The 12,889-nt window shown below is 41.5% G+C and overlaps 1 protein-coding gene across 1 annotated transcript; it reads left to right on the top strand.

Moving 5' to 3' along the window:
• The first annotated feature begins 5,149 nt into the window (after positions 1 to 5,149).
• LOC118387122 (ribosomal oxygenase 1-like) lies at positions 5,150 to 12,828 on the top strand. Its single transcript, XM_035775289.2, has 15 exons — positions 5,150 to 5,467; positions 5,726 to 5,863; positions 5,977 to 6,116; positions 6,209 to 6,308; positions 6,390 to 6,503; positions 7,016 to 7,122; positions 8,799 to 8,906; positions 9,070 to 9,104; positions 9,227 to 9,405; positions 9,623 to 9,727; positions 11,110 to 11,251; positions 11,813 to 11,933; positions 12,033 to 12,132; positions 12,235 to 12,321; positions 12,460 to 12,828. The coding sequence occupies exons 1-15, from the start codon at positions 5,381 to 5,383 to the stop codon at positions 12,526 to 12,528; spliced, it is 1,632 nt and encodes a 543-aa protein (XP_035631182.1). The 5' UTR covers positions 5,150 to 5,380; the 3' UTR covers positions 12,529 to 12,828.
• Positions 12,829 to 12,889: the final 61 nt, after the last annotated feature.

Genomic DNA, 12,889 nt, shown 5'->3' on the forward strand with positions numbered 1-12,889 from the left:
TCTGGGAGTAGGAGATGCTGAACCTTGGACACACTGTAGGTGAAGGGCTACACCTGGTGGCCATAAAGGGTAGACTGTATACTGAGCAGTTGGGGAAAATTTGTCTTACTTTGGCTTGGCAAGCCAGTTTAAGAAGAGATTCTTATTTACAATGTCGGCCTACACCGGTCAAACCCGGGGAAATTGTGCACCGCTCTATGGGACTCCCAATCACGGCGGGATTCGAACCATGTAATGTACACGAAAAATAAAAGATTACATCCATAAACAGTCGATGTCATTATTTAAACAGTTAAAGGGGCAGTCTGCAGTTCAAACAATAACAAAGCAGAATATCTAGCCACTGATTTGGGGATGAGGTGGAGAAATGTAACAACTCTTCGAGTCATAGACAGAGAGCTCTGGATGCAAGGACTGATCATCCATCAATAGTACAGTTTTAACCATGTTTCGAGGCTATACAGTGTTTGTTTACAATTACATTATTTATCAAAAAAGGAGTAAAACACGCTTAGGCCTATAATTTGGAGCCTGATGGGGTATGACAGTTGAACTAAGCTCAAGTTTAGTCTAAGTTGTATTCTTCAAGAATCAATGGGCATACATCATGAATTTAAAAGTACAAAAATGAATGTTGCAATCACAGATTTCCCCTTTAAATTATGTGAACTAGGGGGTATGTAGCAGGGGCATCATTTTTATTTGTCAAACGGTGGTCAAGCATCGATCACAATTTCAACAGAATATCCTCGATATTTATTGGAAAGGAGCATCAAGCTCATCACCTTGCACTTTCACCACCCTATGAAGTTCATCATAACTTATTTCACATGTAGTCTAATAAACTGCTTGGTTTCCCGAGTCATAGTGGGAGGACCCATATCATCGCGTGACTCCAAGCTTACTTTGATATGATGGCTATAATATCAATATTTTCCCATAAATACATTTCCCTGCCATTTATTGCATAATACATTTTACCCAAAAAATATCCCGCCGTGTCCAACGAACAAATGATCTGCCGGCAATTATAAAATTGTAAGGAAACTTCCTGTATCCATCACAGCTGTCATGATTTGTTTATACAGTATGACTTAACTCGCATAAAAACTGTGAATGAAAATGTGGTATGGAGCGATTTCAGTTCCAACAGAAATTCTATTTGAATTTGATAATTTTACATTTGTATTAGGATATTGAATTTGAATATAACATTTTTTTTTATGTTTAATGTAAATGTTTTATCATTGAATTCATAAATGGAATGTGAATTTCATGATTTGAAACAGAATTGAATATTAGATACTACTACATTGTTGGTGATAAGAACACAAGCATTTCGCTACATCCCTAATAACATCTGGTAAATATGTGTATGTGATCTAAAATTCAGAGAAAACATCCTGATACTTCACCAGCAGTAAAGGGTATATGCCAAATACATATTTCTAATTAGGCAAGTCAGTTAAGAACACATTCTTATTTATAATACCGCCCTACGGGCCTCTCAATCACAGCTGGACCTGAACCAGAGTGGCTGTAGTGACACCTCAACACTGAACTGCAGTGCCTTAAACCACTGGGGCACTCGGGAGCCCACAAAGTAGTGCAGTGGAGGTATACGCCGTATCAATTAATAAGACTGATGGAACAGATCAGAAGGTGTTCTGATTTTACCCAGATGTCAAAAGTGGTCTCCTGATGTGATTTAAGCATTGTCATGGACTTAGAACGTGTAATTTAGTTGTTTTTCTATTTTAAAAAGTGTGACTTTGAGAGCGAAAACCTTAATGAAATAAATCTGACTAATTTGACAGCCTCCTGTATCTGTTTCAATAGTAAGCATACTATTAGCCTACTTGAAAAGTACAGTTTGGCTTGGCCTGACTATGAAAGACAATATGGGATTTATACGTTTAGGTCATTCAGAGTGTATGTCACTGTTTCTCAAATAATTTTTCACACGGGGCATCTTTCCTTCGCTTGGTGGGCCGTTTAGGAACTTTTTGGCAAAATTAGAATATACCCACTTCATGACTGTTTGCCAGCCACTGTTTCCCCCGCCCTCCCTTCTGAAAATATGACAATAACTCTATCCTTCTGATTCCTTTAGTACTCTGTTCCAGTACTCTGCTGCCTGTGACTGGAACGAATGGCAAAAATCGCTGAAGTTGGAGACTTTTATCTCCCTCACCAACTTCAAACATCAGCTAGCTGAGCAGCTAACCGATCGCTGCAGCTGTACATAATCTATTGGTAAATAGCACACCCATTTTCACCTACCTCATCCCCACAGTTTTTATTTATTTACTTTTCTGCTCTTTTGCACACCATTATCTCTACCTGTACATGATCATCTGATCATTTATCACTCCAGTGTTAATCTGCAATATTGTAATTATTCGCCTACCTCCTCATGCCTTTTGCACACATTGTATATAGACTCCCCTTTTTTCTCTGTGTTACCGACTTGTTAATTGTTTACTCCATGTGTAACTCTGTGTTGTCTGTTCACACTGCTATGCTTTATCTTGGCCAGGTCGCAGTTGCAAATGTGAACCTGTTCTCAACTAGCCTACCTGGTTAAATAAAGGTGAAATAAAAAAAATAAAAATAAAAATTCCTGCTTATAAGCAAAAACACAAACAGGAAGTACCAGTGAATCGCTCATTACAGAAGTGCTCCGATGAAGCGGATGCTAAGCTACAGGACTGTTTCGCCAGCACCGACTGGAATAAGTTCCAAGATTCATCCGATAACATTGTGGAATTTAACACAATAGTCACCGGCTTCATTAATCAAAGGCACCGTCCCCACAGTGACCGTACATAGAGTACCAGTCAAAAGTTTGGACACACCTACTAGTTCAAGGGTTTTTCTATCTTTTTTAATATTTTCTACATTATAGAATAATAGTGAAGAAATAAAAACTATGCAATAACACATATGGAATCATGTAGTAACCAAAAAAAGTGTTAATCAACTCAAACTATATTTTAGATTGTAGATTCTTCAAAGTAGCCACCCTTTGCCTTAATGACAGCTTTGCACACGCTTGGCATTCTCTCAACCAGCTTAATCTGGAATGATGTTCCAACTGTCTTGAAGGAATTCCCACAAATGCTGAGCACTTTCTTGGTTGCTTTTCCTTCACTCTGCAGTCCAACTCATCCCAAATCATCTCAATTGGGTTGAGGTCAGGTGATTGTGGAAGCCAGGTCATCTGATGCAGCACTTCATCACTCTCCTTCTTGGTCAAATAGCCCATACACAGCCTGGAGGTGTGTTGGTGTCGCATGCTTACGGTAATAGATCTACCTTATTCTAAAATATTGTTGGAGTGAAATGTACAGTACCAGTCAAGGTTGGACACACCTACTCATTCCTGGGTTTTTCTTTATTTGTACTATTTTATACATTGTAGAAAAGTGGTGAAGACATCAAAACTATGAAATAACACATATGGAATCATGTAGTAAACAAATAAGTGTTAAACAAATCTAAATATATTTATATTTGAGATTCTTCATAGTAGCCACCCTTTGCCTTGATGACAGCATTGCACACTCTTGTTATTCTCTCAACTGGCTTCATGAGGTAGTAACCTGGAATGCTTTTCCAACAGTCTTGATTGAGTTCCCACATGCTGAGCACTTGTTGGCTGCTTTTCTTTCACCCTGTGTTCCAACTCATCCCAAACTATCTAAATTGGGTTGAGGGATTGTTGTCACGATCGTCTGTAGAATAAACGGACCAAGACGCAGCGTGCGTAGAGTTCCACATGTTTAATAAATTAAAGTCACCAAAACAATACAGAACAAATTAACCATGAAGTCAATACAGTGTTCACAGGCACTACACAAAAACAAGATCCCACAACAAACAGGTGGGAAAAGGCTGCCTAAATATGATCCCCAATCAGAGACAACGATAGACAGCTGCCTCTGATTGGGAACCATACCAAGCCAACCTAGAAATAAAGAAACTAGAATGCCCACCCTAGACACACCCCGACCTAACAAAAATAGAGAATAAAGGATCTCTAAGGTCAGGGCATGACAATTGTGGAGGCCAGGTCATCTGATGCAGCACTCAATCACTCTCTTTTTTGGCCAAATAGCTCTTACATAGCCTGTAGGTGTTTTGGGTCATTGTCCTGTTGAAAAACAAATGATAGTCCCACTAAGCGCAAAACAGATGGGATCTCGTATTGCTGCAAAATGCTGTGGTAGCCATGTTGGTTAATTGTGCCTTGAATTCTAAATAAATCACAGACAGTGTCACCAGCAAAGCACCCCCACACCTCCTCCATGCTTCATGGTGGGAACCACAAATGCAGAGATAATCTGTTCACCTACTCTGAGTCTCACAAAGACATGGCAGTTGGAACAAAACATCTCAAATTTGGACTCATCAGACCAAAGGACACATTTCCACCTGTCTAATGTCTATTTCTTGTGTTTCTTGGCCCAAGCAAGTCTCTTCTTTTTATTGGTGTCCTTTAGTAGTGGTTTCTTTGCAGCAATTCGACCATGAAGTGTCTGTTTCACGTTTCCTTTGGTCTCTGAAGAGTTTATGTTGAGATGTGTCTGTTACTTGAACTCTGTGAAGCATTTACTTGGCAAGCAATCGGAGGTGCATTTAACTGTAATGAATTTATCCTCTGCAGCAGAGGTAACTCTGGGTCTTCTTTTCCTTTGGCGTTTCTCATAAGAGCTAGTTTTAAGCAAGGAGGTGGGCAGTGAGATCCTATTGACGGTTTATTTAGCATGTTTCCATTTGGGGACGCCTGCTCTGTGAAGTGCTGGTGTGTAGTAACTCAATCCGCCCTTGCACTCATTCTAAAAAATTGTTTTCAAACTTTGATAAAGGGTCAAGTCTACAAAGCATATAACTTCATGCGGATCAAATGTTTCATCAATGAGAACATTTGCAGAATGTCTGCCAAAACCCATCTAGCTCAATCTTCTCCCACTGCTTGCCACCAGGCTTACTCTCATCACCATATTTGGTAGTGAGTGGAAACGCTAAAACCGAATGCTTCACATTTATACATCCGGTTAAATATCTGGTTCGTTGTTTTATGTGTCAACGTCTTGACAAGGGGATCTGCTCGAACCGCACAATAGCAGATGTGCATACTCATGATCTAAAGTTTGCCTGGAGGTGAGCACATTCTCACATCAAGTTACATTTTTATAAATTCCAACTTTTGCGCGAGGCCCCAGTATCTTTGTTAGAGATATGCGGCATCTCACTGCCTGCACAGTAGAGGGCGATAAAGTGTTTTATTAAGCTGGAATTGTCTCATGTAAATGAGACGAAAGGAGTCCCTTTTGTCGCGTGCTGATGACGTCAGGAATGAAAAATATTCGACAACATGGAGAAGAAACATGTGTCAGCTTTTGAATTGTACCAAAATGCGCTATTAGAATCGACTCCTGAAGTTAAACCATCATCTGTGAAGGTACTTGGGGTTACGTTATTACTGGTGTTTGCCCCCCTGCAATTTCAGATAGTTTTGGTAAAAGTGACTTTACAGTGTCTTGTGTTAGGCATGCACGCAAATCAACTGGGTTGACAAATCTACTGAAGAAAGCTAGCTAACTGATGCAATGTGAAGTGGACTTGTTGAATAATGTCCAGCTGTTTAATATACTTTTGCAATGTGCATATGATTATATGAAACGATTTCAAACTGATTGCCTACTGGATGATTTTCTAGGTTACACCAAAGAAGAAGAAGCGGAAGGAAAATGGCATCCAGACCCCTAAACCCATCAAAAAGGCCAAAATGAAACCGATGGTCAAGCAGGTCATCAAATCGTCTCCGAGTGAGGAGAGGTTGGAGAGACTTGAAGAAGTTAGTTTGTACAATCAAACTCACTCCCTCTATATTGAAGCCACTTGTTCACGTTCTTTAACTGTTTGACTGTGGTTCTCTAGCCATACTTGTCATTGTCTTGCTGTATGCAGGAGGTGCAGTGTGGAGAGAAAAGCGGAGAAGCACTAGAGGCTCTGCTGAGTGACCTGGCTGAAGTTAGCAACAGCCGGGAGAGGGCCAGCAAACTGTTCCAGTGGCTCATCCAACCCATTCCTTCCAAGAGCTTCTTCAGGTACTGATGCTTGTGTAGCTTTTGGTTTTCTCAGTACAGTCATGAACTAGATTGCACAGGGAGATATACTTTACTGACTTCCTTCATCACAGGGATACATGGGAAAAGAAGCCAGTTTTGATCAAACGTCAGAATCCAGACTACTACAAGGGACTGTTCTCCACAACAGAGTTTGATCGCATTTTAAGACAGGTAAGGTGTCATGACTAGCTAGACATCTAAGGTCATTTTTGTTTGATCAGATCAGGTTAATGTTGCTGTTGACATTTCCAGGATGATGTTCAGTATGGAGTAAACCTGGATGTCACCAGCTACACAAACGGCAAAAGAGAGACACACAATCCTCCAGGGAGGGCTCTTCCTTTCACTGTATGGGAGTTCTATGAGGTAAAAACCCTATTAAAGTCTCCTGATTGCAAATTTGTATTTACTTTGTGTGAGCAAGTGTTGGTTAGAATTTAGATCGTACCAATATCTGTGTAACATGTAAGTTCTTAGTACTTCATAATATTGAAACCCAACCATGTGTCCTCTAGCTCAGTTGGTTGAACATGACGCCAGTAGTGGGTTGGATTCCCGGGACTAAAATGTGTGCATGCATGTGTAAAGGATGTGAAACGGCTAGCTAGTTAGCGGAGGTGCGCTAAATAGCGTTTCAATCGGTGACGTCACTTGCTCTGAGACCTTGAAGTAGTGGTTCCCCTTGCTCTGCAAGGGCCGCGGCTTTTGTGGAGCGATGGGTAACGATGCTTCGTGGGTGACTGTTGTTGATGTGTGCAGAGGGTCCCTGGTTCGCGTCCGGGTATGGGCGAGGGGATGGTCTAAAGTTATACTGTTACACATGACTAAGTCGCTTTGGTAAAAGCGTGTGATAAATCGCTTATTATTATAATCCACAGAGTGGTTGCTCCCTCCGTATGCTGAACCCCCAGGCCTTCTCCTCCACTGTGTGGAGTGTGCTGTCCATCCTCCAGGAGCAGTTTGGCAGCATGGCAGGAGCTAATGTGTGAGTGACCCTGTCTGACAACCTCTGACCAGTGAGATGCTCTCGAACAACATTGAGGGCTCTATTTCCGGGTTGCGTATTGCCAGTGCAATTGTCAAATGCATACTCGTTTGACATTTGTACACCTAATGCCAGGATCGGTGATTTACCTGTCTTATATGAGCTTGCTAGTTGGCGGGGTGGCAATATCTGAGCTGTGTCCTTAAAAACGTGTGCCAATTTCAGGCAGTGCTGGTGGGGCTATTTAAGACCAACCAGAAGCTAGTCTTGGCGGTAACCCGGTTGACAGCGGAAGTGTAGCCTATCCAGCCTTGACGCACAGTGCCCATATGCACATGGAACGAGAGCAATGTTATTTTTGTGCTGTAACCTCGTATTTAAAAACATAACCAAGCATAGTCTCCTCTCTCAATGAAGTCTGTTTTTTTGGGTAATGCATTCGCCAAGTTGTCAAGACTACCATAAAGGGCTTGGCTTGCGAGAACTCTTTGAAATAAATCTTAATCACCAAAGCTTTATTAAAAGATCACATTTGGGAGCAGCCATTTTTTATCTATGTAGGCTATGGTACATTATTTTAGCCAGCTCCTGTTATCTATGTAGGCTATGGTACATGATTTTAGCCAGCTCCTGTTATCTATGTAGGCTATGGTACATGATTTTAGCCAGCTCCTATTGTTTTGGAATAAGAGATGAGATGATCCAGTGACCTTTGTTTTTAGAAAAATGTCAGTTATTTTCCTGCTTCCGTTTAATTCAAATTTGAAAAAATCCCTTATAGGCTACCCTTACCCTACTATAACAGCAATGTGTCTGCTGTCTTTCTTGTCATGGACATGCATTTGCCAAATAGCCTATCCATAAAACATTTCTAAATGGTTTACTCATGAGGCTTTTTCCGTCAAGCGTTTGCATTATTCCCGTAGGCCTACCTGCAGTGAATAGGCTACTCCGTTAGGTTTGTTTCTCCGTTTCCACAGAACGCCTCTTCTCCGCTTACCAAAGATGTGCTCCTCTAAAAGTATTTTCCAGCCATATAACTCCATGTCAACGGTAGGCCTAGGCTATATCTTGCTTATTGAGAATGTGCCTCACACATAAAATAAAATTTAGGAGAGCCTAGTGAAGGCCTATACTCGTTGAAGCCTATTACAACAATGTTGATTGTCAACCCTCAACATATTGAGCAAACACTGGATGTTTTTACTGTTGCTCTAACTCGTTACTGTAGCCTGTGCTATTTAATAAACTGTATCAATCCACTAGGATGACAATGCAGACTGTCAATAACAACCAGAGCTTAAGACAACAGCATACAGTATTGAGCCTTGACATGCACTGATTGGCGAGTGAGTAGCCAAGCCCTCTCCACAACTAGAATTTTATTTATTAGTCAAAACCCAGCTCTTTCGCCCCAGCTATTGCGCTCACAATTACTCCAGTGAAAATATAAATAATATTTCTGACACATCCCTGGTCCTAAACCCCTTTCACCAGCGCTAAGATTTACCATTGTGTTAGGTTTGTTTAAAATAGAGCCCTGGAAGTCATTGAACATGTATGGGACTGTGAACATTTCCTTCTTTGAGGACAACCTATTATGTTATATCCTTACCTCATGCTGAATACTGATTCACATCATGTGACATTACAGCAAAGTAGTTTTGTGTCCCCAGGTATCTGACACCTCCAGGAACACAAGGCTTTGCTCCACATTATGACGACATCGAGGCCTTTGTGGTTCAGCTGGAAGGGAAGAAGCATTGGAGAGTTTACAACCCCAGGTGACTGAGTTATGAACAGTCTAAATCCAGTTTATAAAATTCCTTAAAAGGTGATCAGCACCTAGAGCATGCATCAATCCATTTTGAACCAGATTAATATCATTAAACTCTAAGAAACTAATTCTGTATATTTTGTGGGATGTTTGATTGCTACACTTTTTAGGTCAGAAGATGAGGTCTTGCCTGTCGTTTCCAGTCGTAAGTATTTCTTTGTCCACCCTTGTGCCTATAAATAGACTATAAGCACGACCGATCACTTCCCAGTCCCCTCTGCCTCAGTCTCATTCCTTACAGATGGTTTGGTATTCCTCCTCCTCCAGTTAACTTCAGCCAGTCGGAGATCGGGAAGCCCATCCTGGAGGTGGTTCTGGAGGCTGGGGATCTCCTCTACTTCCCCCGAGGGTTTATCCACCAGGGAAACTGCCTGCCGGATGCTCACTCCCTCCACATCACTGTCTCATCTTACCAGAGGAACAGCTGGGGAAACCTACTGGCAAAGGTGTGTTATCAATCCTCTGCTTTCCTTGTATGTGACACTGTCCAGTTCTGTCTCATTTTGTATCAACATTGATGTAGATTGGGCATGGCTCAATTTATACTTGAGTCAAAAAAAAACTAAAATATTGAATGATATACAATGTCATGTCAATAATACATGGATGTACTTGGAAGTATAGGCTTGTGTTGTGTTTGATGCAGAACATGATCTCTGACAGGTGGTCCCAGCAGCCCTAGAGATGGCCATGGAGGAGGACGTGGACTTCAGACGAGGCCTGCCTGTGGATTACCTGACCTACATGGGGGTGCAGAACTCTGACAAGGTACTTCAGACACGTTGTTTACTTGTCTCTGGAGTCTGATTGACCTCTGAGCACCTACTCTCAACAGGGGTGTGTTCAGAAGGGTGAAAAATTCACAATGTTGAACGGATAGAGCTGACATCATTGCCTATGTCCCATGGCAAGTAAGAATGTCTGTCCTACAGAATATATATACTCTACCGTTCAAAGGTTTAGGGTCACTTAGAATTTTCTTGTTTTTGAAAGAAAAGCAAAAAAAAAAAAAGTCCATTAAAATAACATCAAATTGATCAGAAATACAGTGTAGACATTGTCAATGTTGTAAATTGACTATTGTCGTGGGAAACGGCTGAATTTAAAAATAAATAAAAATAATAATTCTTATGGAATATCTACATAGGTGTACTGAAGCCCATTATCAGCAACCATCACTCATGTGTTCCAATGGCACGTTGTGTCAGCTAATCCAAGTTTATAATTTTAAAAAGGCTAATTGATCATTAGAACACCCTTTTTGCAATTATGTTAGCACCGTTGAAAACTTTTGTTCTGATTAAAAACTAAATTAAACCTGCCTTCTTTAGACTAGTTGAGTATCTGGAGCATCAGCATTTGTGGGTTTGATTACAGGCTCAAAATGGCTAGAAACAAAGACCTTTCTTCTGAAACTCGTCAGTCTATTCTTGTTCTGTGAAATGAAGGCTATTCCATGCGAGAAATTGCCAAGAAATTGAAGATATCATACACCGCTGTGTACTACTCCCTTCACAGAACAGTGCAAACTGGCTCTAACCAGAATAGAAAGAAGAGCGGGAGGCCCCGGTGCACAACTGAGCAAGAGGACAAGTACATTAGTGTCTAGTTTGAGAAACAGACGCCTCACAAGTCCTCAACTGGCAGCTTCATTAAATAGTACCCGCAAAACACCAGTCTCAACGTCAACGGTGAATAGGTGACTCCGGGATGCTGGCCTTCTAGGCAGAGTTCCTCTGTCCAGTGTCTGTTCTTTTGCCCATCTTAGTCTTTTCTTTTTATTGGCCAGTCTGCGATATTGCTTTTTCTTTGCATCTCTGCCTAGAAGGCCAGCATCCCGGAGTTGCCTCTTCACTGTTGACGTTGAGACTGGTGTTGGAACAGAGGAATGATGGTTGCTGATAATGGGCATCTTTACGCTTATGTAGATATTCCATTAAAAATCATCTGTTTCCAACTACAATAATCATTTACAACATTAACAATGTATACACTATTTCTGATCAATTTGATATTTTAATGGACAAAAAATGTGCGTTTCTTTCAAAAAACAAGGACATTTCTAAGTGACTCCAAACTTTTGAACGGTAGTGTATATCTGAACATTCTCTGTAATGTTGCACCCTCTTGAAAGCTGTGTGTGTGTGTAGGAGGATCCACGCAGGGCGCAGTTCCTATCCAGAATAGAAGGGCTGATGAAGAAGCTATCAACCTTTGCTCCTGTGGATGCTGCGGTGGATCAGAAAGCGAGGGACTATCTCCATGACTGTCTCCCCCCGATGCTCACCGCAGGTACCACATATCTACTGCTGAAATTCAAACATGGACTTTTGTGACTCCGAAGCCAGTAGTTCCCAAACTGCCCCCCCCCTCCAAAAAAAAAGGAACTCCAAATGGTTTAAGTTACTCTTGAAAGTTGTAATAGTATGTACATGGTGCAATTTCAAAGTTGGGTAGTGCATCATCAGTTCCTGTTGTCATGTCAGTCATTGCTAACCTATTTATAACTTGTCAGAAATGTCCAGATAAACTAGCCCATTTCAGCTGTTTATTCTTTTGGGCCCATAGGTTTTGTTGACGTGAGACTCATTTAATATCACATTAGACATGCAAAATGTATAGAATTGCACAAATAATGTGCTTTAAACCTGCAAAATATTCTCTCCACCAACTTAGAGGGGTGTGAACAGTTTGTGATGAACAGTGCTAGTGCCCATAGAAATGGATGAGGTGCGGGATGTTCCCTGATGCTGGACGGGGGGCCTGAGTGAAAAGTCTGGAACCTCTGCTCTAGGGCTTCCCAAACTAGACTTCCACGTGGCCAGTATTACTGATTCTAGTGATAATCCACAGAGGAGCGGGCCAGCAGTGTCCAGGGAGCTCCTTCCAGGTGGGAGGATGGAGAGGCTGTGGACGTAGGTGTGACCATCAGGGGCCAGACCAGAGTCAGACTCATCCGTTCTGGAATCGCCAGGTAGATCTCGGACATGAAATATCCTATGACTTACAAAAGCATAGCTCTTACAAAAAATTTTCCCAGAAATGACCTTGACTTTTCTTTTTGATGCTGCAGGTTATGCAGTGATGGAGAAGCAGTTTGGCTTTACTACACTGCAGACAACTCCAGAGTCTACCACAAGGAGGAGCCCAAGAGCATTGAAATAAAAGCAGAGGTATGAATGAATTGCCTTGTTACTATAGCAGTGACGTGTGCCTGCCTGAGATGCTGCACTGCAGTGATGGCCTTTGTGTTCAACATGATGTAACTCTTTCAGCAAACAGATGGCATGGAGTTTCTGATCCATGCGTATCCAAAGTTTGTGTCAGTGGGCAGTTTGCCATGCGAGTCGGCTGAGGACAAGGTATGTTTATCAACATGTATTCCGTCTTCTGCATGTCAGTCGTGTAGATATTTGGATGGTCGCGTTATGCTGGTCAGTGCTTGGGTCGGACTCTGCACTGCAGTTTTCTTAAAGATGTAATTCTGTGCTCTCTTCCAGGTGTCCTTGGCTGAGCTGCTGTTTGAGAAAGGGCTTATTCACACTGCAGAACCTCTGCAGCGATCCTGAATCATGGAGGGACTCTAAAACAAGTTTCACAAGAAATATATGCTGCACCAGCATCATTCACCTCTCACTATGTGTAGGAAGAATTTCTGGTTTTAGGACAGCAGTCGAATAAACTCTGAGCAGTGCATCAGCATTGCCCTCTACAACTAACTCCTCTAGGCTCTTCCAAAAACTATGGTGCAATGCTGGAACGCAATGATCAATCAAAAGTAATAGGTCTGTAATAGCCCACTTACAATATTAACCTTTACTTGTTCAGTAAGTATTGCATTAAAACAGTCTTGCATATTGGTGTGTAAATCAAGCCTAGTTTCTGTGTGTTGCTAATGGAAGTACATTGTTATAGAAATGTCCAACTTTG

Source organism: Oncorhynchus keta, chromosome 8 (genome assembly GCF_023373465.1).
Source record: "Oncorhynchus keta strain PuntledgeMale-10-30-2019 chromosome 8, Oket_V2, whole genome shotgun sequence".
Taxonomy (NCBI): Eukaryota; Metazoa; Chordata; class Actinopteri; order Salmoniformes; family Salmonidae; genus Oncorhynchus; species Oncorhynchus keta.